Below are 25,652 nucleotides of genomic sequence, written 5' to 3'. Positions count from 1 at the left end.
GGTATAAGAGCCAGACACTGGACAATGTGCCAGCCTTCTCGCTATTCCCCGAAGGGGATAGACACGAAGCGGTGTGCCAGTAAGGACGCTGGGCCTCAAAGGGGGTAGATTTGAGGGCAGTCCCACATCGACGCTGGGCCTTGAAATGGGGTGGATTGTGATGTCTCACATTGGTTGGGAGGAGAACAAACCACCATTTATAAAGTTATGGAAACCCTCTCCTAGTAAGCGCGTTTTAAAGCCTTGAGGGGAAGCCCGAAAGGGAAAGCCGCCCAAAAAGGACAATATCTACTAACGGTGGATCTGGGTCCTTACATTATGTATCTTAAAAAAAGCCGCCCAAAGAGGACAATATCTACTAACGGTGGATCTGGGTCCTTACATTATGTATCTTTAAAAAAAATTTCAAGAGACCATCTAACATAAAATTGTTCCAAACAAAGCACGCTTTATCGTGTAGTTGGCATGATTGAAAGATGCACGTTGTTAATATAGGTAGCAATTTTCAATTCTTTCAACTTTCTTTTAGCTATCCTATCATTAGGATCTCTCATTCAGACGTCGTTTCACTTCAATTCTGTACCCTTCTTTTACTCGAGTGTCACCAGCTTCCACCTTGGTTCGAAGACAAACCACATTCTACTAAAAGAAGTACGGGTTTAACCCCATTTATAACAATTCATGTCATCTAGAATGACTTTTGTAAGAAAGGGAAAAGAGAATGATGCTAAACCCAACGAAGAAGGGCTCTCAAACACAAAGGCAAAAGTAATTGCACTCACACAAGAAATGAATAAAGAGAAACAAAACCATATTTGTTTCTTTTCTTTTCAGAAGCATCACTTCCGTCAGAATCCCCAAACACTAATGCCAAAAATCACACCCAAAATTAGTCCATTTAACAGAGCCACGACGGTGCAAATTAAACCCAACCCAAATCCCAACAGGACCTCTATAAATAGAACCCCAAACTACCACAACTGAACCACCACCACTACCGCCACCACCGCCACCTCCTTCTCCAACTGGTGCCGGAGACTCAATGTTGGACTGGGCGCCGGTTCTGTTCGGGTTACTTCTCTTCATCCTCCTCTCCCCGGGGCTGCTCTTCCAGCTGCCGGGAAATGCTCGCATGGTCGAATTCGGAAGCTTCACCACTAACGGCAAGGCCATTATCGTCCATACCATCCTCTTCTTCGGCATCTTCACCATTCTCATTTTAGCCGTCGACATCCATATCTTCACCGGATGACCTGAAATTACTCTTCTGTCCCTTCCATTCTTTTTCCATCCAATTTTTTTTTTTTCAAATCTTGTTGATTGGAAATAAACCGAATAATAATAAATTACGATTAATTATCTAGAATTTAATCAATAATTTATCTCATTTCTATTAAATCATTTCATTTTCAAATGATTTGATGCCTCGGGATAAGATTCGATTGTGATTTCGATCAAATAATTGTAATGACGCACCTTCTTATTTATCATGGGATCCGATGTTTTAATTTAAGATTAATTGTAATAAAAAAAAATACCCAATATCCATTTTGATCGTCGACCACGAACATCATAAGAATATTACTATTTAATATCTTTTTAATTACGCTTAAATACATGCAAAGATAAGATAACGTATTGAAAATTTTATTATGATTCTAGTTGATGAATGACAGGGTACCATATAATAAGATTAGTGAACGTAATATTCCACCAACCAGTCTGACCTAATTGAATTTTAGAAAAATTTTAAAATTAAAAAGAAATTGGGAAAATAATAAATGTGATTGAAAATTGTAAGCATGGAATAATGAGATTTTATGTAACGGTGGAATAAGGTAATGTTGTTGGGGGGTTTTATAGGGGACAGAAATGTCCATGGCTGCTTCAAATGAAGGATATGAGGACACGTGTAGAGGGGCTAATATTTTAATATTTAAAAATTGAGCCCTTCGCCCAATCACGGCTCGTAACGTTGGGGGTTTCTTTTGGGGAAAAAAGTTGGTCTAGTGGACTGAAAAGACCTTTTTGAATTTGCAGCCAAACGCGGTCTAATCCGATGATGGGGTTAGTGGTCCCATCGTCGGGTAATGACGTGTCAGTCTCTCGTGCAGTTCTGTAATATTCTGACATGATTAAGTGCATACGTGTCAAGTTTCTAGGCAATGACAACTTAGCATTTGTACCACGTATGTTTGACCCTGTCGTGTTTAACGGCGTAAAGACCAAAATGGGTTTTCTTTTTCTTTTTCTTTTTCTTTTTTCTTTAATATTCTGACCAATTATACGAGCCACATTTTTTTTTTCTTTCTAATTTTAGTCATATTTTCACAATAATGATTTAAAAATCTTAATTTTTTTTAAAAATTTAATTATTAATGCATAATTTTCACGTGTATTCATTTTTTAAAATGGAATAATTAATTAAAATTAGAAAAATATGAGAGAATTGCCTTCCATTGTTTTTCTTTCCTTATTTAAAAATTATGAGATTTTTGGAGATAAATACACTTATTTAGGTAAATTTGAGTTTATTTTTAAACGTAATTAAGTAAAAATAGTAATAAATCATTAATAAATAGTAAAAATTGATTCATAAAATTAGATATTTTTTAAAAAATAACTGTGAACTTAAATTTGGATTGAGTTTACAATATAATATCAAATCAAATAATATTCTTATCCTATAGTTTTATTATATATTCTCGATCAATTTAACTTAATTCTTAGATTTTGATTGGTTATGAACCTATTATTATTGAGTTGAGTTTGAATAAATTTTTTCTAAAATTAATTTTGGTTGAACCATTAATTAAAAAAAAAATACACTTCCATATAAATATATATACATATTTTTATCTTATCTTTATTTAAAATTATTTTTTCAATTATTGAAATTAAATTGTAAATATTAGTGGTTTGAAAATAAATAAATAAATATTTTAGTCTTATCAAAATAAATTATTGAGAGCATAAATATATTTAAAATATCAAGTGCTAAATTATTACATAATAAAATCCACATTTAATTTCAATGATATTTCATTTTCATGTGAGTTAGGTACCACAATTTTTAAACTATAGAAATTAAAGCATTAAATAAAGTAAAAAGGTAAGATTATTGGTTAATTTAGGAATTTTAATATTGATTTAGACCCGTTAGTTAGCTTTCTCCATCACTCTCACATCATAGCCTTGCATTTACTTGATTTATATAAATAAATAAAAATAAAAATAAATAAATAAATAAATAAATAAATAAATAAATAAATAAATAAATAAATAAATAAATAAAAACATCGGTAAATAAAGGTAATATCAAGAAATCAATTTGAGTTAAAAATGGCAGTCACTCTCTCAGGACCTATTTTGAATGAGGATCATGTAGCTCGACCCTAACCAACTCATGGAGGTACTAACCGATCATACGTTGATGACCATTCCTCAAAATAATGGACCATCGGTAATGGTCAGAAACATTATCTGAATTTTTTTTTACTAAAACAAGTATTTTTAAACTAAATCCCTCCAAAGGATGTGAGATCTCATGTCGATTGGAGAATAGAACGAAACATTTCTTATAAGGGTGTAGAAACTTCTCCATTACAGACGCGTTTTAAAATTGTGAGGTTGACGATAATAAATATCGAGCTAAAACAGACAATATTTGTTAGTAGTGAATTTGGCTTACTACAAATGGTAGTAGAGCCAACCAGGATGATGGACCCCCGAGGGAGGTGTATTGTGAGATCCTACATCAGTTGGAGAGGAGAGGTGTAGAAACCTCTCTCTAACAAACGCATTTTTAAATCATGAAGCTGACGGCGATACATAACGGGATAAAGTAGACAATATCTGTTAGTGGTAGTCTTGAGATATTAAGACTTAAATCACCTCAAATAGTTCCGGAGTGAGGTTCGTAAACTAACTCTCTCTCATGAATCCGGAGTTGAGTCTTAGTTTACAAGCACTTGAACATTATCAACTTTGTAAGCCTACTTGGGATTCAAGGATAGGATAGCTTTAATGTCCGGGAGTTCTTTGTAACGTTGTAAGGTTTGTTTGTTTAACTTTTTGCGCAGGCAGTTTCATAATGTTCTTCACCAATGATCGGACATTGATGCCCGAAGGCTAAAGGGAGATAGCTGGCAACATCTGACTCTTTAGACCCAGACTAACACCCTGATTAAGAACGGGACTCGGCTTGAGAGAAATACATTCTGACTGACTGACTCTCACTAACCTTGATGACTACCTACTTGAGCACATAGCGCTTAATTTTTACCGCAACATTATGTTCATCACTAGCTACATAAATGCATACATATCCAATCACTTTAGAAAAACAAAAAATATTTAGATCGAGCGAGAAGACCCTTTACCTCAAAGACAATCCCTTAGAGATCACGACTCTAAGTTGAATTCAACTCACACCAAATCTTACATTCAAACACGTTAAGATCAACTCGATCATCGCTTCACATGAAAACCAAAACTTACTATATAGTTATACCTTACCCATATACGATCGTAAGCGATCGAAATCTTAAAGAGATATTTTCAATCATTGTCATCAAAGAGTAAATCAAGACATGTCACAACCTTAAAACTTGCCCAAAAGGTCTTGAATCGTGTTGGACAGTGTGTTGACATCCTTGAGGAGGTCCCTTTTTTGGGTGGTTGCGTAGTCTTATTCACATGAGAGAAAAAGGGGATGTAAATCAGATGAACACCATCCTTTAGTGTCGTCACCACGGTTGGAGCGGTGACAACATGACATGGGTAATTAACTGCGTGGGTGAGTAGAGCAGTAGTGAACGTGCTCTGCTTACACCTGAAAGTGGCTAGCAACGGGACAGAGCTAGAGCGACAGTGGAGATGTGATCTAGTGTGATGACAGCGTGCGATATGATCGACGATCGAAATATATATAAATAAATAGATTAAGCAAAAATAACAATTTAAGAAGTCAACTTTTTGACTCACATTCTCTTCCGTCTTGACTTTACTCGATATTCTTCCCTTCAAATAATTACGGTATGTTTGCAAATTTGACTTTTGCTAGAGTCTTGGTGAGAATGTCTCCATGTTACTCTCTCGTGTCAACTTTGTTTAATCGAAGAAATTTTAACCACAGATATCACTAATGATCTTGTTAACTCACCATTTTCATGCAAAATAGCCTCGAACTCACTTTTTAACCTCAGTACCTTTGCTTCATTAACACATTCCACGCCCACAAGCATTGTTAGTAGCGGCTCCCACACTACTTAAGCTGAATTCTTCTCAGCCAACACGAGAAGGACGTCATGGCAGTAAGAGCTATTTTGTCGTTACACTCCACAACATCACCATACACAATAGCGTCCAACACACCTCGTACTTATAAGTTAACACGTATCACTATCGACCATGCTGCATAGTTACTCCTTGTGAGTAACGAGCACTAAAGTGTTAGACTCTCGTACTTTTTCTCTTTATCACCGTCATATCTCCTCAGTGGCTTTACGCGGTGACCGTGTTAATTTCGACATTTAATAATTTAGTCTAGTAAATAAAATTTATAATTAAGAGAGAGAAAAAAAAAAAGGAAATGAAATGAAATGAATAGGGAAAAGGGGAGAATCATTAGAAAAGCTAAATTTAGTTGGAAAATGGCATCGCATCACACCGCATCGACACAGCGGCCCACGTCTCTGTGACGTTCCGTCGCTTTCTCCTTCACTTCGAATCATCCAATTTTACCTGTTTTCTTGACGCCGTCTATTTTCCTTCTACTTTTTTCTCTCTCTTTTTAAATTTCTATTATTATATTATTACTTTATGTTAAACGCCGCCAAATCTAATATATATATGTATTTCCCTTTATTTATTTATTTATTTATTATTATTATTATTTATTTTCGTATATATAAAACATGATGTAACCTTATAAGTCCTTGCTTCTCTCCGGTGCATGAACCTCACATTTTTTTGCACCAACGCAGAATCATCACTGACCCAAGAAAAAGAAAAAAAAAAAAAAAAAAACATTTTTTTTTTTTAAAAACAAAAACATGGGACGAGGCAAAGTTCAGCTGAAACGAATCGAAAATCCGACAAGTCGGCAAGTTACGTTCTCGAAGCGTCGGAATGGGCTTTTGAAGAAAGCTTACGAGCTGTCTGTCCTGTGCGACGCCGAGGTTGCCCTCCTCATCTTCTCGCCGTCCGGCAAGGCCTACCAGTTTTCCAGCCACGAGTTCGTACTACTTCCTTTTCCTTGATGTTTTTCTTTAGATTTAAACGATTAAATTTCTGGGTTTTTGAGATGGAAGGATTTAGTGGTGTAAAGTTGAGGAAAGGTTCGAGCTTTGAGCTCGGTGATTATGGGTTTTGGTTATTTGCTTGATGGGTCGTGTTTTTAAAGCTTGTTCATGATGAAATTGTTGGGTTTGGTTTGATTGGGTGCAGCATGGATGGAACCCTAGCCAGGTATAGGAGCGACGTGGGGCTACCGCAATCGAACCATCCACATTCACGAGCTCTGGTATTTAGTTGTTGAATTAATGGGGTGTTGTGAAATTGGATTCTCTGTTTTTATTTGATCCTTTTTTGATTTGGGTGTTTCAATGTTTGAAGATTAGGGCTTTGTGTATATATATATATATATATGATTGAGAATTTGTGGGTGTTGGTATGATTTTGATTTGTAGGTTTGGAAGAGTGAGATGGAGGATATGAAACGATCGATAATCAGCTTGGATGCAAGATTAAGGTATGTTTAAGTGTGGTTTTTGATGATTTAATGTTGAAGTTAATTGAATTTTACTATGTTAGGAACTTTGCTGGTGAGGATCTTGGATTGTTGAGCTTGAAGGAGTTAAAACAGTTGGAAAGACAAATGAGCGTCGGAATTGAACGTGTTCGCTCTAAGAAGGTAAAGCCCTTTCGCAATTTGAACTCGACTTTGAGTGTAACTCTACTCATATCTTGAAATAAACACGACTCTCCACAATGGTATGGATATCGTACACTTTGAGCATAAGCTCTTGTGGCTATGCTTTGGGCTTCCCCAAAAAGCCTCGTACCAATGGAGAGAGTAATCTTTGATTATAAACACATGATCATTGATGTGAGACTTTCATCATCCAACACTTCTCATACGAACTATATATAAATTCATGTTCACGAAGTGGGTTCGTTTTTTGTTTTTCTTCTTTTTTTTGTGAGAATCTACTCGGTTGGAGAGGGGAACGAAGCATTCCTTATGAGAGTGTTGAAATCTATCCCTGCCAAATACGTAATAAAAACAAGCCTCAAAAGTAAAGCCCAAAGAGACAATATCTACTAGGAATGAGTTTGATATGTTAAAGATGATATCAAAGCCAGACACCCAATGATGTGTCCGCGAGGACGCTGGACTCTCAAGACAGGTGTATTGTGAGATCCCACATCGATCGATTAGAGAGGGAAACGAAGCATTCCTTATAAGGGTGTGGAAATCTCTCTCCAGCTTTAAAAATTCCAAGGAGAAGCTGAAAGGGGAAGCAAAAAAAAAAGGACAATAACTACTAACGATGGGTTCGGGATGTTATATTTTTCCCTTCAAAATCGAGTCGTTGTTAATTATCAACTTAGCCGAACCAAAAACATGATGTTTTAAAAAAGACTAGGGTTAGAGAATTTAGGTTTTTGGTAAGCTATACTTTGGCCATGACTATTTATGTATTGTTTTGTTTATTCATTTTGGGCATGAACGACAGAGACGCATCACATCAGAGCATATAAACCAGTTGAAAAGGAAGGTAAACAACCATTTCTAAACCTTAAACTTCCAACCCATTTCAAACCAACGTATAATACGAGAATTAACTGCTGGGTTTTGGTTTAAATTTAAATACAATTGCAGTACAAAGGCCTGCAAGAGGAGCATAGCCGTCTTCAGAAAAGAGTAAGAACAAAAAAAAAAAAAAAAAAAAAAAAAAAAGACACAGTTCCCAGATTCTGTGTTCTTGTCGATTGAATTAATGTCTGTTTGTTGTTGTTAATGTCAGCTGAATCAGCTCAAGGATGTGGCTGTCACAACCTCAAGAATCTCAGATGCTAATGCCTTCTCTGTGTTAGACGAACACGACTCTCCACAATGGTATGATATTGTCCACTTTGAGCATAAGCTCTCATGGGAACAAAGTGCGCCTCCCCTTAATCGAGGCTCGACTCCTTTGGAGTCTTAGTCATTTTTGACTGCCTTCGAGGAGGGGCTTGGCTCCTTTTCTTTAGGAGTTCTTTGTTCGATATTTGAGGATTTGAGGATTTATCAATCTATTGGCATGACTAAGTTTAGGGCATGGCTCTGATACCATGTTAGACGAACACGACTCTCCACAATGGTATGATATTGTCCACTTTGAGCATAAGCTCTCATGGCTTTGCTTTGGGTTTCCCCAAAAGGCCTCATACCAATGGAGTTAGTATTCCTCACTTATAAACCCATGATCATTCCCTAAATTAGTCGATGTGGGACTTCCATCATCCAACACTCTGCACTCGATATGTATGTGCATAATCTTTTAATAATCTTGATTTTATTTTTACTGTATTAATTTCTTTTAATTTCGCTATTTTCTTAAATTATTAACTTAATTTATATATTTGAAAGAATATGGATTAAAATGGAATGAAACATAGGTTATAAAATTAATGTAATTATTTAATAAAAGATTAAGGAGGAGAATATTATAATCATAGCTTATAAATTAATATGGGAATTTTACATGCAGGGCATTTCAGGTGGATGGGTTACAAAATTAAGCAATATGGTCTTCAACCTGCTTTGTGTTTCCAGAAACTTATGTAATTTTCTATTGATTTTCTGCCAAATCCAATGCTATTTGTGACGTCATAAAGTAAAGAAATTAAGTTTGCTTCTTCCAATTTTATATCAACTTTAAAATCTTGAACAAAAAAAAGTTTATATATATATATAAAAGAAATAACTCTAATTTATTTAAAACTAGCCGTTAAGTTGAATATGTTAGATGAACACGACTCTCCACAATGATATGATATTGTCGACTTTGAGTCTAAGCTCTTCTCATGCCTTTGTTTTGTGTTTCTTCAAAAAGTCTCGTACCAATGAAGAGAGTATTTTTTGTTTATAAACCCATGATTATTCCCTAAATTAGCTGATGTGAGACTTTCATCGTCCAACAAAATAAACCCGGAGTAGTGTTTGGTTTAAGTTTGTTTTATACCTATGGTTATGAATGTTTATGAATCAATACAAAAAGAGAAGCAACGTAATAGAGGTAGAATGAGCTAGATGCTAACCAGAATTAAAATGGGCAAGAATGTGAGCTTTGAAACTCAACTCGTGATATCATCGAGCTTTGAGGAGGATGACCCAATTGTTCGCTTCCTAATAGGGCTTGTGTCTAGTAGACCCTCGACTCAAGGTGCCCCTGATTTGTTCGTTTTCTTTCTTCATTCCAAGCTTGAGAAGAAAAAAATAAAAAATCTAATTCAACCGTTATAATTTTATGGTTTGATTTAAGTATTAGAGCTGGTGTGACAAGTGTCACAGTCATACTTGTCTAAAACGCGTTATCTATGGTTAGATGTTGGAATGTCTCGATCATAATATATTTGTATATTTAATAGTTTAAATACATATAACACATCTAAACTGTTTATTCCAATTTTTACAAATTATTAAACACAAATCACATAATATTCATCACCATCTTCATCTTCTACCGTTCTCCGCCGCCATTAATATGAGACATAACCAAATAAACAGTGCTATAAACATGCAGACAACGGCGAACAGAATCATCCTCGTCTACCTCTTCCTCGTCCCGAATCGACCTCGAAACGGCCCGACCAATTTCCCCGGCACAAAACATCCCGGCAAACGGGACACCGGGGAAATTCAAACTAAACGGCGACGAATTAACATTGGGACGTCCAAAATACGCCTGTCCTCGAGAATGGCAGGAGAATATAAGGCCTCCAAAAACTTCACTTTTTCCGGCGGCAAACACAGAGCTTGCGGCGGCGTTGGTTTTGGGCGGTGGGTTTAGAGTTGCAAGATCCTCAAATGCAATGCTGGAAGAAGAGGACGCAGTTTCTGAATCTGAATGGTAGAATAAGAAGGAATCTCCTGGCCGGATTCCGACGCCGTCCACCACAAAATACTGCTGGTCTCCCCTGTTCGTAATCGCCGCCGATCATTCACCAAAAATTTCAAGTGTTTATGTGTTTATGTAATCATTTTCGTGGTATAGGATTAAAGAGGAGAAAAGGGTACCCTAAAACTTTATACATAGCCAAGGATTTTGAGGGCCCCAAGCTTTGTGAACCGATGCTCTGTTTTCGATTTTGCGTTACTCCGATAAACATATCGGTTTCCAAATCGTCGTATTCGATCTGCAAATTGCTAAGTTAGAGATTATGAAAGTGACAGAAACAAGAGAAATCGCTGTCGGACCTCTTCTTGAAGATCCTTTAGAATGCTCTGTCCATGAAGGATTTCGTCGTCTCCTTCCATGAAAGCAGAGAGCCACGTGAATTTGGAGCCTCTGATGCTGGTGGAAACGGCTTTCAATTCAGGGCCAAAAGGGATTGTTCCAGTGGATGATGTGAAATGGAAAATGGTTTCTCCGACAGCTTCTGGGCTGTTCTTGTCCCTTGCAATTACTAGAGCTACAGCACCAAGTGAAAACCCGTTAATTTCGTTGGTTGTTCTTCTACTTTTGCTCAAGAAGCAGCCACAGGCGTCGCCCACAATCACTGTTTCTTCGGCCATAGCTGAATCTGGAATATGTTGATATACCGATTAGGGCGTTTTGAGTAATGGGTAAACGGCGAATTGATCGGTGGTCAACTTACCTAGCTTTGCGATGATGGGTTTCATGTCCTCGTGTTGATCCTGCAGCATAATGAGCAGCCCAACCATGTAAGGGCTTTGAAGAAGTTAACGATCTTATAGTGTTGGTTAGGGTGAGACTAGCTGTCGACGTGCCAGATTAGGATGCTAGTTCCAAAAGCGGTGGATTGTGAAATCTCACATTGGTCGAGGAGGAAACGAAACATTCTTTCCAATGGGTGGAAAACCCGAAAACCCGAAACGAAAAATCTTGAGGGGAAAACCCTAGTAGAGACGTTTTAAAAATCTTGAAGAGAAAACCCGAAACGAAAAGCTCAAACAAGATTATATCTACTAGCGATGGACTTTGACGATTACAAATGGTATCAAAGACATATATTGGATACTGTGTCAACAAGGACACTGGCCCCTAACATGGTGGATTACGAGATTCACATTGGTTGAAAAGAGAAACAACCAGCAAGAACACGACCCTCAGGGGTGGATTGTGAAATTCACATTAGTTGACGAGGGAAACGAAACATTCTCTATAATGGTATGAAAACCTTTACGTAGCTCGTTATAAAAAACCGTTATGTAACTCGTTTTAAAAACCTTGAGGAGAAGGGAAAATTCAAAAAGGACGATATCTACTCACGGTAGACTTGGGCCGTTGCAAATGGTATCAAAGTCAGATACTTGGTAGTTTGCCATCAAGAACACTAGGCCCAAAAGGGGAGGATCGTAAGATTCACATTAGTTAGAGTGGAGAATGTTTCGTAAGGGTGTAAAAACCTCGCCCAAACACATTTTAAAACCTTGAGAGGGGGTCGGAAGAGTTCAAGTAGGACATTACCGAGCTATGAATGGTGGGAACTTACTCCAAACAGTATAATGCAGGAAGGAGAGGTGAAGTCAGAAACAGAGGCTGTATAGTCCCTTATATCCATCACGAACTTATCCGCCACAGCTACTTCAGACACCTGAAACTTTGGATTTTTAGTATTTACACACTGAATTAGCCTTCAACATCGCATCCACTGACCTTAATTGAACGGAGGAGTGAGATTGCATCAACTTTAAATCCGGGCAGAAATCCAACGGCCAAAACGATTCCTCTGTTTCGATTGAAGATCGAGTTGTAATCTTGAGTTTCAACATCATAATCACCCGACAATTCCCATTTCACCTGTAATTTTTTCCTTAAATTATTCAAATTAATCCAAAACTCTTTCAAAATGCTATGAACAAACCTCCTTGACTTCATCGGTTAACGCGTCTACGCCGATGATGCCTCTGGCTGCATTTGTGATCACCGGAGTTCTTGAGCCCAGCGCCTCTGTAATCTGAGTCCGACCCATGATTAATTACACCCTGAAATGAACGAATTTTACGAAGAAATTAAAAGGGTAGGAGATAAATACAAGATGGTGAACCACTTCCAAGCTGAATTCCACGCCGACACAAGCAATGGCAAACTGCGGCCGAATCGGCTCCGACAGAACCTTATGAACAACCTCCTCCACCGCCACCTGCAACACAGAAATCCATCAATCCCTTAATCGGAACCACCAAATCGACGGAGGAATTCCAAAAGTAACGAAACAAACGTGAAGAGAGGGGTTCAAGGACACGGCGGAGGCGAATTTCGGGCGACGGAGGATCCGATTGCACGTAGAGTTCCATGTCTTGGAAACGCAGGCCGCCGCTGCGAAGGATCGAGCCGGAAGCCGGCGGAAGATGTTGTGAAGAATGTCGTCGTTCATCGGAGAAAGTCCGGGTGGTCCGGCGGCCGTCACAGTTAGAGTTCCATTTGATTTAATTATATACAGATTCTCACGTCAGCGTAGGTTTTGTAAGGTGTAGCTTAAAACAGGGGATTTTAATCGCGTAGGCAGAGTATCCTTAACTGCGGATTTGGTGTTCGAGTATCCTTAGGATTCTGTTTGAATTGAATGTGTTTTGGCGTTTTTCTTATTTTTTGCAGATTGCCCCCTTAACTTTTTCCTTTTTCTTATTTCTTACCCCTGCCTCTTTACTTTTTCTTCCCCTATGTAACTGAAATTTGCATTTTTTACCCCTCCCCCTATTTCTTTCTCAAGAAGCAACCGACGTGTTCATAAAGATATTTATTTAATTTGCAACCATTAAAAATTATTTAAAAAATAAAAAATTTCTGTCAGACAATACCTATATCTGCTAACAGTAAGCTTGAATTGTTACATTATTATAAGTGCAACAATATCTGCTAACAGCAAGCTTGAGCTGTTATATTATTATGAGTACAACAATATCGGCTAACAGTGAACTTGAACTGTTACATTATTATGAATACAACAATATCGGCTAACAGTGAGCTTGAACTGTTACATTATTATGAGTGCAACAATATCTGCTAACAATGAACTTGAGCTGTTACATTATCAATATCTGCTAAGTGTAAGTTGGAGATGTTACATTATTATGAGTGCAGAATAATGCACCCACCAAAATAATTTACTTTTATCCAAACAAAATCGTTTGTAAAATTCACACATAACTTAACAGATTCATGGTTCGAGTTCCTAGCGTAATTCTTCAACGAAAAAGGATAACAAACCTAGTTATTCACAAAATTGCATACTATGTAGATGTTCGTATAGTGTTTCAACGTTAACCCAATATATGATGTCTCACGTTAGTTGGGAGGAAAACAAAACACCCTTTATAAATGTGTCGAAACCTTCCCCTAACATACTTGTTTTAAAGCCTTGAGGGGAAACTTAAAGAAGATAATATCTGCTAGCGGGTGGATCTGGGTCGTTACACAATAACAATCCAGAGAAGAATGCACGTGTGATATCAAAAGTTCGAAACTCATACCGTCTCGAACAACAAAAGAACAGGAAAAAACAAACGCAGGAGAGAGTTCTTCATGTTTATTAATATTAGAACACTGACAGGCAGAGACATAATTAGGAATTTGTTTCCTTTGGTTTCTACTTACTCCCAGTGAAAAGGAAGAGTGGAAGGGGATTGATTTCCAGCATTCTCGGAGGGAATTCCAAAGATCTCGGGGAAATTAACAGCCCCATGAACCGAAGAAGACTCAGAATTCTCAAAACTGTCGAGTTTATGGTGGTGATGGTGGTTCAATGGCTGCAGCAGAGAAATGGCGGCGCTACGCTGTTGCTGTTCTTGTTCGATTATGCTCAAACCCAAATGCCCAGAAGAACCACTGTCGGCGGCCTGCTGTGACGATGACAGAAGAGAGAGAGCACAATCTGATTCACTAACTCCAACTCTGAATCTGTAGTAAACCATCTTGTTCCTTTCGCCGCCGGTGTTTTCCGACAGGGTATTGATACTCCGGAGAAGTGGTCGGCATGTTGTCGGGCCGCCATGCAAGAACCCCAGTGGTTGCGCCGCTTTGTAGCTGGATGGTTCCACAAAAAGCCTCTGTTTTTCGAGAAAATTGAGTTCTTGGTTCTGGTTGTGGAAGACGGAGGGATCTCCTGCAGACGACCACCCGTGGCTGCTCAAAGTGGTCGGTGGAAAAACTTGCGAGCTTGTAAATGGCAACAAATGGGCACCTGGAAGAAATGCATATTACTTCAGTAATTGAGATTTTTCCATTAAAAAACAACCAAACATTCTAACCTTGATGATAGGAGAAATGGCCACCAGATCGAGGCAAGAGGTCAGTTTGAGGCTTTCTCCGCCGCCGGTTGTGGCCGTCCAGTCGTTTCCGGCAGCTTCTCTTTCCTTCGTCAAATTCCTCAAGTGAATGAAACCTATGGGGGGAGAAAACAGAGCAGAACAGAGCAGAGCAGAACAGAACAGAGCAGATGGGAATTCATTAATGGCTACAGAATTTGGTCACTGAAATGAACATTAAATTGGGAAAAAGCTTCTGAAAGTGTTGGAACATTAATTAACTGAGAATTTTCTCATGAAAAGATTCGAAACCACAACTAAATCCAGCGGCAAGCGTTCTGGAAAAACGGAAAAACAGAGCAGAACAGAGCAGAGAAGAACAGAGCAGATGGGAATTCATTAATGGCTGCAGAATTTGGTCACTGAAATGAACTCTAAATTGGGAAAAAGCTTCTGCAAGTTTTGGAACATTCATGAACAGAGAATTTTCTCATGAAAAGACTCGAAAGCGCAGCTAAATCCAGCGGCAAACGTTCTGGAAAAACGTTTAAGACCCCAGAAAGAGGACAGATTTCTTGACATAAAACATCAACAGTTCTTGAAGAATAAAATAATGGGTAGTGCTCAAAAGTTGGTGACAGAGAACAGATGAATTCCATGATTAGAAAGAAAAAAGGAAAAAAGAAAGACCAAAAAGAGAAAAAAAAAAAAAAAAAAAAAAAAAAAAACCAGTGTCCGAAAGTTACCTACTACACTGCTGGCAAAATCTCTGGTTGAGGCCAGCGATTGTGACCTGAGGAGTCTTGGAATGCAGCTCACAGACCTTATGGCGCCTGTGGTAGTCTCTACAGTTGCTTAGATCTGAATTGCAGCCATCGACAAGGCAAGAAACTGGCTGAATGGCGCCACTGTGAGCTCCTCTGGCTCTCTTTGATGATCCTGAAGTTGACGGCGCCATTTTCTGAAGCTCCCCTGCAAAAAAAGTTGAATCAAAATCACTGAAGTTTGAGGGTACAAGATCCCGTTCATACCCATGAAAACATTTACTTTGTTAGCGGTTTGATTTTGGGGTTCCTAGAAGATTGGAGGTTGGAAGTTCCCGAGAAAAAAGAGAAGGAAAAGGGGGGAAAGGAAGTGAAATGAAAAGGAAAGTGAGAGAGAGAGTGGTGAGTGAGTGAGTGAGTGAGTGAGTGAATGAATGAATGAATGAATGGATTGGGTTGTTCTTTCCAGTTCATTCACTGACAGATTCCATTAAATCCAATAAAGTAGATTGCCTAGAAGGAACTTGCTGCTTAAGACTTGATAAATTCATACATACGGAATCACATGCTACCTAAAATATAGGTATGAGTAAGGATGTCATTCTCGGTCTGGTTTAAAGCATTCAAGAGCAGAGGGTTGAGGAAAGAGAAAATTGTGTTTAGAGAGAGACGCGTTTTAAAACAATGAAGCTGACGGTGATACATGACGGGTTAAAGTGGATAATATCTGCTAGATGCGTGTTTGGACTGTTACAAATGATATCAAAGCTAGACATCAGGTGGCAGGGTAGTGAGGATGTTAGGCCCTCAAGGGTGAAGGATTGTGAGATCCCACGTCGGTTGGAGAAAACAAATCGTTCCTTGTGTTATAAATGATATCAGAATACTGAGCGATGTGTCAGCGAGAACGTTAGGCCCTTGAGGAAGGTGGATTGTGAGATCCCACATCAGTTGGAGAGAGGAACAAAACGTTCCTTGTGTTATAAATGATACCAGAGTCAGACACCAAGTGATGTGTCAGCGAGGACGTTAGGCCCTCAAGGGAGATGGATTGTGAGATCCCACCTCGGTTGGAGAGAGGAACAAAACGTTCCTTGTGTTATAATGATATCAGATTCAGACACCAAGCGGTGTGCCAGCGAGGACGCTACGTGCTCAAGGGAGGTGGATTGTGAGATCCCATATTGGAATGGGGAACAAAACATTCGTTAGGTTACAAATGATATCAGATCCAGACACCAGGTGGTATGCCAACGAGGACGCTAGGCCCCAAGGGGGTAGATTGTGAGATTCTACATTGACCAGAGAGGAGAACGAAACACTCTTTACAAGGGTTTTAAACCCATAAAGCTGAAGGTAACACGTAACGGGCTAAAGCGGACAATATCTATTAAGGGTGTGTTTGGATTGTTACACTATATGTGTATATACACAACAAATACAAAGAGCTCGAATGCTCGGTTAACATAATACAAAGTACTTGCCACCCTCTTAACCCTCTTTTTGTTTCACCATCTCATGCACAACCCTTTCAAATTTATGAACTTGTCTTTATAACCTATAGAACAAGACGGTTGTAGAGCCTATAGTTCAACCGACTAATTAAAACACCTACGCACATACTACAACGGTGTCGAGATTCAAATCTTTCCTCTTCCATAACCAACCAAAATCAAATGCAAAATAACTATTAGAATTCCGGTTAAGAGTTAGTTTAATGGGTTTCTTAAAGTACTTTTACGTGTTCGTTTCAACTTTTCATACGAACGTCTACAATATTCAAGAAGAATATAATACTCGTTCTTTTCATAATGATATCGAATTCTTAATGTATTTTAAAACGAGTATTAATTTTGTGGTCCTTATACATGCTAGCAATAGGTTAAAAAGATTGGAGCTTTTAATGTAAAACACACAATCCAACAACAACCCATAAAGCAGCAGGACAGAGACACCAACCACGAATAAGCAAACACATGTTTAAAATAGTAATGAATGAGATGAGGCCTCAGCCTCCGCCTCAGCCTCGCCCTTGGCATCGGCCTCGGCCTCGGCCTCCCCATAGATTATTATGTCGACCCATGAAATCGAGATTGAGTGGGGTTTTGTTTTGGTTTAGGCCTCAAAATCCCCGAAAATCCATATATCTCCCCCCTTCCCTCTGACACTTCCTTTGCCCACACATGCCACTGCCCTATGCCATACATTACAACTGTTATCATTACGTCGTCTCCTTAGGTCGAGAGGGCCTCTAAGACACGTGTCACCTCTCACAAATTATAAGTGAATAAAGAGACATTGTAACAGCTCAAGTCCACCACTGTTCTTTTATAGACAATGTCATGTTGCGATCGAGAGGACGATGCATCATCTAACACACCAAAAAGATATGCATTGAAGTCAAGTTGAGGCATAGACAAGACAAAAGCAAGAATGTAGACATGAGGATAAAGATAGACTTGATAAAGAGTCGAGGGTCTCAGACCTTAACCTTAAACGTTGAGGTTTCAAGGGTTTGAACATGTAGTTATGGAGTTAAGTCCGATGATAACTGTAACGACCCAGATCCATCGCTAGCAAATATTGTCCTTTTTGGGCTTTCTCTTTCGGGTTTATGTCTGCTAGGGAAGGTTTCCACACCCTTATAAAGGGTGATTTGTTCTCCTCCCCAACCAATGTGGGACATCACATTCCACTCCTCTTCGAGGCCAGCGTTCTCGCTAGCACTCCTTCTTGTAATCAATGTGAGACCGCCACCAAATCCACTCCCTTTGGGGCCCAGCGTCCTTACTGGCACGTCGTCTCGTGTCTACCCTTTCGGGGAACAACGAGAAGGCTAACACATCGTTCGGTGTCTGGCTCTGATACCATTTGTAACGACCCAGATCCACCGCTAGCAGATATTGTCCTCTTTGGCTCTCCCCACATTTGGAGTGTAAAAACCTTCACCTAGCAGACACGTTTCAAAGCCTTGAGGGGAAGTCCGAAAGGAAAAGCTGAAAGAGGATAATATCTGCTAGCGATGAATGTAGATGATTAGAATTATATTCCTAATATTTAATGTTTGAAAAGGAAAAAGGAGAATTAGAAGAGAATAATTTGATTGGTAGCAATAATGGTTGGAAAAAGTAGGAGCGAGTGAGTGGAGACGAGTTGGAGCGAGTTGGGTGATTGACACGTGTGAGGGGAATGGCACTGGTGGATCCTAGTGGAGAGGCCACGTGTTTGGTTGTCAAGCTGTCACCAATTCCTTGACACCGTACCAACGCAACATGCACACTTGTCGGTAAAATTTGTGTTTTAATTTTAAATTTTTGGTTTTTTGATGGAATTGTCATGTGGGTGACTGACACATAAACAGTTCTCTCATCCATCGACTCATTTATAGCGACAACCTTTTTCACTTTTTACGGTTTTTGTTTCTTTCTTCTTCTTTTTCTTTTTAACCATTCACGTTTTTCCATTTACTGCGTTGTTTACAGTAAAAAAAAAAAAGGAAAAAAAAAGTTATTTTTATATCTTTAAGGTGAAATACATCACTCGTTATCATTTTTAAACACTTTCATATGGTAACTATTGATGCATAGATCTAGTTCGATTCGGTTAGGTTAGCGAGTTAGATCTGTTGAGGATTATTGGGATTGGGAGTGTCCCACATTGGTTAATTTAGTGGAAGATCATGGGTTTATAAGTGAGGAATACTATCTTCATTGGTATGAGGCCTTTTGGGGAAGCCCAAAGCAAAGCCATGAGAGCTTATGCTCAAAGTGGACAATATCATACCATTGTGGAGAGTCGTGATTCCTAACAATGGTATCAGAGCCATGCCCTAAACTTAACCATGCCAATAAAATCCTCAAATATCGAACAAAGAATGGCGAGCCTCGAAGGTGTAGTCAAAAGTGACTAAAGTGTCGAACAAATGGTGTACTTTGTTCGAGGGCTCCAGAGAAAGGAGTCGAGCCTCAATAAGGGGAGGCTATTCGAGAGCTCCATAAGCCTCAGGGGAGGCTTATAGTGTGCTTTGTTCGAGGGGAGGATTGTTGAGGATTATTGGGATTGGGAGTGTCCCACATTGGTTAATTTAGTGGAAGATCATGGGTTTATAAGTGAGGAATACTAAGCAAAGCCATGAGAGCTTATGCTCAAAGTGGACAATATCATACCATTGTGGAGAGTCGTGATTCCTAACAAGATCTAGTCGGTTCTTGATATAGGTCACCTTGCAAAAAAGATATCTCACATTGGCGTGATGCTTTGTCCAACCCACTTCGTGCTTAAAATTAGTACGAGATCAAAATAGTGTCGAGCTGGTCATGGAAGATCATGGGTTTATAAGTGAGGAATACTAAGCAAAGCCATGAGAGCTTATGCTCAAAGTGGACAATATCATACCATTGTGGAGAGTCGTGATTCCTAACAAGATCTAGTCGGTTCTTGATATAGGTCACCTTGCAAAAAAGATATCTCACATTGGCGTGATGCTTTGTCCAACCCACTTCGTGCTTAAAATTAGTACGAGATCAAAATAGTGTCGAGCTGGTCACAAATTTGTCACGTATCTTAATCGTGTTCATCCTTTGACATCAATGTGAGGATTCTACAATGGGTTTGTTGAGTTAGTGGAGGATTTGTATGTCGCCTTTGATCGACTCATGGACTTGTTGATTCTGTAACACTTGCGGCAACGAGACAGTGATTGTGTGACACTTGTTCTAACCCAGCGAACAAATCAGACATGAGAAATTCGAACTTCACAGACAAAGTTGGTGTACGCTTGAGCCTCGAGTCACGTTTGAGAGAAATGTTCATATAATGTTATAAACTAAAAGTAATTAGGCAACGACTACTTTAATAGCACATAGCCCAGGTAGGCAGGTAGTGATATCCCCTATAGTACATTTTGGAGCATTTTAGTATTGACGGGTGTAAACATGATTTCGGTGACCAATCATACACTTTTATATTGACACAATACGAAATAGTAAAGATCTTTCTAAGATGAAAACATGTAAAAGGAATTTGGAACGATCATGCAACCATGGACAACACGTCCTGAATAAGCATGATTGGGATCCGGTCGTAAGCAACAGGCCTTAGACAAACATGACCGTGACACATAGCTTCTAAGGTTTAACCATGGTCGTGGCCTATACCAAATTACCAATCTTAGGAAGTGAACTGGGCTGCATCCTGAAAAGCCCAATAGACGATTTAGGCCCATAAGCACTTGGTCCACAATCACCATCCGTAGTGTGTTTCTCCGCTAGGTATTTGTGTAATTTGCCACATCTTTCGGGGTTTTACGTAAATTTACCTATTTCGCCAAGAACCGAAGTTACTAGCTCGCTGTTCCAGACTTCCACAATTCTTTTCAAAGGTTTTTTCCGCGCCATCTTTTTCAGTTTAGGAAATCAACGCCGGCAGTGGCACGCAGCAGTATTTTCATTCTCACTTCTAACAGCGATTACAGAGCTCTGTTTTTGTGTGTTGCAGTTTGTAGTTGACAATGGATGGAGAGGAGTTGACGGAGCAGGAGACTCAATTGTATGACCGCCAAATTAGGGTTTGGGGTGCGGATGCACAGAGGAGGTATTTTGTAGTGTTGTATGAATTTACGTTATCTTAATTTTCAATGCGACTGTTTTTCAATTGCAAGCTTTGGAAATGTTTTTAATTCTTGCTCGCAGGCTCAGCAAAGCTCACGTTCTAGTATGTGGAATCAAGGGGACTGTTGCTGAGGTAACATTTTCTTGTGAATTGAGCTGAGTCTTTGCCTTCTAGTTTGTTAATATTCAAATTGGGATTCCTTGCAATTGATTAGTGGTGCTTGTTCATCTTTCTCTTTCTCTGTGTTCTTAGTTCTGCAAGAATATTGTTCTTGCTGGGATCGGTAGTTTGACATTGGTGGATAATCGATTGGTGACTGAAGAAGCCCTTTCAGCTAATTTTCTAATTCCCCCTGATGAGGGTGTTTTTGGCGGGAAAACTGTTGCTGAGCTTTGCTGTGATTCTTTGAAAGATTTCAATCCAATGGTGCGAGTTTCAGCCCTCAAAGGTATTAAACAATGTAGTCGTAGTTATAGACATTATATGTTGTTGAGATCTGTTCTGTCTGCATTTTTGTCATTGATGGTTGTGACAAAATTCCATCCAAGAGCTCTATGATGTCATTATAATTTGTCACCCCCTGATAAAATTCAACTAAAATTTATGTTGTTCTAGGTGAGCCATCCAGATTTGATGAAGAATTTTTGAAGACGTTTGATGTTGTAGTTGTCAGTTGTTGCTCCCTGGCTGAAAAAGTAGTCGCTAAGGCTTTTCCCTCTTCTTTTCTTTTTCATATGTTCTTCCCGTGATTTTATTCATGACATGTTATTGTTTTTGTAATTATTGTAGAAATCAGTCAATGAGAAATGCCGGAAGTTACACAAGCGCATATCATTTTATACTGTTGACTGTAGAGATTCCTGTGGTGAAATATTTGTTGATCTACAAGACTATAAATATGCAAAGGTGACCAATGAAGATATATTATTATGCATCTTCTTTGTTTTTTAGATCTCCAGCGGTATTTGTTTGATTTGTTCTATGTTTGTATGATTGTACTGCATTTTGCTGCCCCTACTAATGTCAGTCGGAGGCATTTGTTTATAGTTGGCATGGGATGTTGATTTTTTCTCTGGGTTTAGCTCATCTCAGAACTTCCTTTTGGTTACTTTGTTCTGTGAAGTTGGCACTCACATTTCTTCTTTCTGGCATAAATTCATGAACAATGCTCATCTCACTTTGTCCTGACATTTTCTTGTCAGAAAAAACTTGAGGACACTGTGGAATGCCAACTATCATATCCAGGCTTTGAGGTATCGTTTTTCTAACATAGTAAATATAAAACAGTTTTTTTTTATTTTTTCTTAATTTTTTATTATTTTTTTTATTTTAACAAATATATAATTTTCAGAATCCTGATTTTCCTATGGCGCACCCACATTCATGCTAATATAAGTGTGGATTTTTTTTTTTCATTTTTATCTTGCTATCCCTCATATTCATCTGCCTAAAAGGACAAAGAAACTGACGCAAGTATTGTTAACGTCTTCCATTTGAGTTACTATGCCCCTTTGGCTGCTCATGCCTGCACAAGAAATCTGGAGGCATTTATGGAATTAGTCTTCATTTGGTCATTTGGTGCTTTGAATGTCAAAAACGGTGGAGCTGGAGGCTAGAGTTATATATATATATATATATATATATATATATATATATTTTGAGGGGAGATATTTAAATGTGAGATCCCACGTCAGTTGGAGAGGGGAATGGAAACCTCTCCCTAACAGGCGCGTTTTAAAAACCTTGAGGGAAAGCGCAAAGAGGATAATCTACGCTGTTACAAATGATATTAGAGTCAGACATCGGGTGGTGTGTCAGTGAGGACGCTGGGCTCCCAAGGGGGGAGGATTGTGAGATCATCGGTTGACGAGGGGAACGAAACATTGTTTATAAGGGTGTGAAAACCTCTCTCTAACAGACGCGTTTTAAAAACCTTGAAGGGAAGTCCGGAACGGAAACCTCAAAGAGTGTCATATCTACTAGCAGTGGGCTTGGCGGGCTTGGACTGTTACATTTGTAACAACTGATGATGTTACTCTTTGTTTAGCTCTTGTGGTGGCTGCTTTTTCTTGGCATTGTTCGTTTGACTTAATGGGCTGTTTATTTTCTTTTATTATTATTATCATTTTGGTGTAAAAAATGTACATTGTACTCGTTTTCTTCTTGACATGCATTTGTAATCCTTTTATCACAGGAAGCAATTTCAGTACCCTGGAAAGCACATCCCAGAAAAGTTTCAAAGCTATTTTATGCATTAAGAGGTGTGGTGAATCCTAGTTGTGTGAATAAATAAATAGTGAATTATTATTATTATTATTTTAATTTCATAGACCTTGATCGAAATGGAATTGGGGATTCAAAGAATGCTACAAGGGGAATTGATTATTCTACAGAGCATGTAGAACTTCCATGTGATCTTTGCTTCCTTACTGGAGTTGAATTCCAATTATCTTTATGTCGTTGATCCATTTTTCCCTTGTGTATATTGATGCCCCTACAATAGCGACACCAATTTTCTCATGGGTGCAGTGATAGAACGGTTCGAAGAGGCCGAGGGGCGAAATCCAGGAGAGACTTCAATATCCGATCTTCCCGGGGTCTTGAAGTTGAAAAAAGAGCTCTGTGACTCACAGGTTAAGTTCCAGGAGTATGCTTTTTCTGTATTTTGTTATCATCAAGTAGAGAATTCATTCTTACACTATCAGTACCCAAACATTGCAGTCACTGAATGAAGCTCATATTCCCAATGTCCTCCTAGAGAGATTAGTGGCAAACTCAAAGGAATTCCCTCCTGTTTGCGCTATCATCGGAGGAATCCTTGGGCAGGTGCGTATCTTAGAATCTGTTTGTAATGACTTTATAATCGAGGTGTTTTTAAGCACTAAACAGGCTACTCGAACCAGTTACTAACACCAGGTGTTCCATTTCTTAGGAAGTGATTAAAGGTATTTCTGGGAAAGGAGACCCACTTAAGAACTTCTTCTACTTCGATGCCCTTGATGGGAAGGGCATCATAGAGGACATATCAAGCAAACCCTGACAAGGGATGCTAGCATAGGCCCATATGCTTTTGGACTTCAAAGGCGAGATTCTATTTAGGTATGTATTATTTAATTGGTATAATTTATTTTGATAAGATCCATTAAAGATCCATGATTTTGTTTTGTATAGTTTTTGAATGATGATGATGATCACAGATCTTATTATAAAGTTTTAATTTTTTTAATACAAAAAAAGGGTCCACTCGGAATTTAGTTCATGATCACAAATCACATGCATTCTCCAGTCCCGGTTTACCACTCTTATTCCCCCATGATATGTTTTACTTTTCTTAGACATCTATCACATTTTAGCCCTTCCATTATTGTTGCCTTTTCCTTTTCTCATTTGACCACTCATTCTTTTTTGGTACCAAAAAAAAATTCGATGATCGAATAACTCGATCAATCCAACCTAATTTGTACGGTTTGAGATTTGGGTTGGATTATAAACTTATTCAGATTGAGTTTGATTCAACCTAATTTGTACAGTTTGGGATTTAGGTTGGATTATAAACTTATTCAGATTGAGTTCGATTCAACCTAATTTGTACCGTTGGGATTTAGGTTGAATTATAAACTTATTTAGATTGAGTAAGCATTCCGAGTCACCCCACTGACACACCCTTGTGTTATGTTGGCTCTACGTGTACAAACTCAATGCACACATGGCATTTCCTCATCCCATTCTCAGCCCCATCACCCTTCAACACAAACCAAAAAAACAGCACATTCTTTGCCACTTGGGCTCCATATATAACAAAACAAGCCAGTTTTTTCAGATTAGATCAGTTAAAAAAACCCAGTGTCTTGTCAATGTACAAACAATTGTATACTTACAATAACAACTATTCACTATTTTTATTCGTGAAAGATTCCAAACTATAAGACTGAAGGCATTAACTGATCAAAACAAACAATATATATTAGTAATGGATTTGGGTGTCACACAAGATTAGTGGAATTAGTAGTGCGGTATGACGTGAATTGGCCAACTATTTGTAATAATAACCAAAACTCATTCGTTTTTTTTGTGCGAGTTGTAAGAATAGTGAGTTGAGTGAGCCATTTTTGAGTTGGTTGAATTGGGAAGGAAGAAGAGGGTGCCAATTTTGAGGTACAAACAGGCTTTAAAAGTGGTTGATAAGAATAAAATAAATAAAGGTGTTAAATGAATTGACATAAAAAAAGAAATGTAGGCTTACACAGTGTGTCAACATGAAATAAGAACAGAAAAACAAAAGGTTGATTTGATTTTACATAAAGTTTGTAAAGAGATGTCATAACTCACCATTCACATCCATTTCCAAATTATTGCAACTGAGAAAATACACACCTTATATATCCAATCATTCCTATTCCAAATACTTTTTTTAACTCTCGAACATGTCCTACCAACTAAGTTATGCTCGTCTCGACCATTATCACGAACAAACTTGTCATTTGGGTCGGCCATTGTAAGATCGCATATTGATTGAAGAGGGGAACGAAACATTTTTTGTAAGGATGTAAAAACCTCTAATAACATACGTGTTTTAGAAACTTTAAGAAAAGCCCAAAATGAAAAGTTCAAAAAAGATAATATCTGTTAGTGGTTGGCTTGAGCTATTACAACCATGTAGGTATGCAACTTAATTACCAACGGGCAATGAGGGGAGTATCCAAAAATTCTAAGAAAGAAGAGAGGCTTATTGTCGGCTGATTGACAATTGAATAAAATAATTGTTGGGGTGCAAAGAGTAGTAGTTTTTCTCTCGA

General features: G+C 38.4%; 5 protein-coding genes across 6 annotated transcripts; 3 read left to right on the top strand and 2 right to left on the bottom strand.

The window, feature by feature from the left end:
• Window positions 1-885: 885 nt before the first annotated feature.
• LOC147786365 (uncharacterized) lies at window positions 886-1,485 on the top strand. Its single transcript, XM_087120805.1, has one exon. The coding sequence runs from the start codon at window positions 1,043-1,045 to the stop codon at window positions 1,250-1,252; it is 210 nt and encodes a 69-aa protein (XP_086976931.1). The 5' UTR covers window positions 886-1,042; the 3' UTR covers window positions 1,253-1,485.
• A 4,457-nt stretch (window positions 1,486-5,942) lies between these two features.
• Window positions 5,943-8,913, top strand: LOC111783297 (MADS-box transcription factor 6). Its single transcript, XM_023664218.2, has 9 exons — window positions 5,943-6,238; window positions 6,451-6,526; window positions 6,693-6,754; window positions 6,817-6,916; window positions 7,743-7,784; window positions 7,889-7,930; window positions 8,034-8,097; window positions 8,524-8,533; window positions 8,760-8,913. Exons 1-9 carry the CDS (start codon window positions 6,057-6,059, stop codon window positions 8,788-8,790), a joined length of 609 nt encoding a protein of 202 aa, XP_023519986.2. The 5' UTR covers window positions 5,943-6,056; the 3' UTR covers window positions 8,791-8,913.
• Window positions 8,914-9,592: 679 nt separating this feature from the next.
• LOC111783240 (F-box/LRR-repeat protein At5g63520) lies at window positions 9,593-12,732 on the bottom strand. The gene is made up of 9 exons (XM_023664150.2): window positions 12,457-12,732; window positions 12,271-12,378; window positions 12,100-12,192; window positions 11,892-12,035; window positions 11,728-11,829; window positions 10,870-10,909; window positions 10,469-10,794; window positions 10,289-10,407; window positions 9,593-10,188 (listed from the first exon to the last, which is right to left on the bottom strand). Exons 1-9 carry the CDS (start codon window positions 12,610-12,612, stop codon window positions 9,732-9,734), a joined length of 1,545 nt encoding a protein of 514 aa, XP_023519918.1. The 5' UTR covers window positions 12,613-12,732; the 3' UTR covers window positions 9,593-9,731.
• A 928-nt stretch (window positions 12,733-13,660) lies between these two features.
• Window positions 13,661-15,688, bottom strand: LOC111782667 (squamosa promoter-binding-like protein 13A). Of its 2 annotated transcripts, XM_087120825.1 has the most exons (4): window positions 15,530-15,688; window positions 15,229-15,454; window positions 14,486-14,619; window positions 13,661-14,418 (listed from the first exon to the last, which is right to left on the bottom strand). In XM_087120825.1, exons 2-4 carry the CDS (start codon window positions 15,438-15,440, stop codon window positions 13,829-13,831), a joined length of 936 nt encoding a protein of 311 aa, XP_086976951.1. In that variant the 5' UTR covers window positions 15,441-15,454; window positions 15,530-15,688; the 3' UTR covers window positions 13,661-13,828. The 2 variants fall into 2 exon arrangements, with proteins under 2 accessions (XP_086976951.1, XP_086976952.1); XM_087120826.1 differs by having other exon boundaries at window positions 15,229-15,686.
• A 4,923-nt stretch (window positions 15,689-20,611) lies between these two features.
• LOC111782575 (SUMO-activating enzyme subunit 1B-1) lies at window positions 20,612-24,115 on the top strand. The gene is made up of 10 exons (XM_023663348.2): window positions 20,612-20,838; window positions 20,937-20,988; window positions 21,109-21,304; window positions 21,472-21,551; window positions 21,646-21,762; window positions 22,059-22,109; window positions 23,051-23,117; window positions 23,386-23,489; window positions 23,578-23,682; window positions 23,789-24,115. Exons 1-10 carry the CDS (start codon window positions 20,756-20,758, stop codon window positions 23,894-23,896), a joined length of 963 nt encoding a protein of 320 aa, XP_023519116.2. The 5' UTR covers window positions 20,612-20,755; the 3' UTR covers window positions 23,897-24,115.
• Window positions 24,116-25,652: the final 1,537 nt, after the last annotated feature.

Source organism: Cucurbita pepo, chromosome 20, assembly GCF_057944985.1.
Source record: "Cucurbita pepo subsp. pepo isolate OVF chromosome 20, ASM5794498v1, whole genome shotgun sequence".
Lineage (NCBI taxonomy): Eukaryota > Viridiplantae > Streptophyta > Magnoliopsida > Cucurbitales > Cucurbitaceae > Cucurbita > Cucurbita pepo.
Note: the sequence above shows the minus strand (reverse complement) of the source record. Positions and strands in the feature narration are given on the sequence as shown.

Bases quoted from the DNA above. Each gene is read 5' to 3' on its own strand.
- LOC111783240 (XM_023664150.2), bottom strand. From the start codon at position 12,612: ATGAACGACGACATTCTTCACAACATCTTCCGCCGGCTTCCGGCTCGA. The intron at 12,193-12,270 runs GTATTTATCTCC...GGTCGGACTCAG, and splicing joins TGGAAGTGGTTCACCATCTT to ATTACAGAGGCGCTGGGCTC. The intron at 10,910-11,727 runs GTAAGTTCCCAC...ATTATGCTGCAG, and splicing joins CCTGCATTATACTGTTTGGA to GATCAACACGAGGACATGAA.
- LOC111782575 (XM_023663348.2), top strand. From the start codon at position 20,756: ATGGATGGAGAGGAGTTGACGGAGCAGGAGACTCAATTGTATGACCGC. The intron at 21,552-21,645 runs GTAGTCGCTAAG...TAATTATTGTAG, and splicing joins GTTGCTCCCTGGCTGAAAAA to AAATCAGTCAATGAGAAATG. The intron at 22,110-23,050 runs GTATCGTTTTTC...CTTTTATCACAG, and splicing joins TATCATATCCAGGCTTTGAG to GAAGCAATTTCAGTACCCTG.
- LOC111783297 (XM_023664218.2), top strand. From the start codon at position 6,057: ATGGGACGAGGCAAAGTTCAGCTGAAACGAATCGAAAATCCGACAAGT. The intron at 6,239-6,450 runs GTTCGTACTACT...GATTGGGTGCAG, and splicing joins TACCAGTTTTCCAGCCACGA to CATGGATGGAACCCTAGCCA. The intron at 6,527-6,692 runs GTATTTAGTTGT...TTTGATTTGTAG, and splicing joins ATCCACATTCACGAGCTCTG to GTTTGGAAGAGTGAGATGGA.
- LOC147786365 (XM_087120805.1), top strand. From the start codon at position 1,043: ATGTTGGACTGGGCGCCGGTTCTGTTCGGGTTACTTCTCTTCATCCTC.
- LOC111782667 (XM_087120825.1), bottom strand. From the start codon at position 15,440: ATGGCGCCGTCAACTTCAGGATCATCAAAGAGAGCCAGAGGAGCTCAC. The intron at 14,620-15,228 runs GTAACTTTCGGA...CTCCCCCCATAG, and splicing joins TTTTGCCAGCAGTGTAGTAG to GTTTCATTCACTTGAGGAAT. The intron at 14,419-14,485 runs GTTAGAATGTTT...CATTTCTTCCAG, and splicing joins CCATTTCTCCTATCATCAAG to GTGCCCATTTGTTGCCATTT.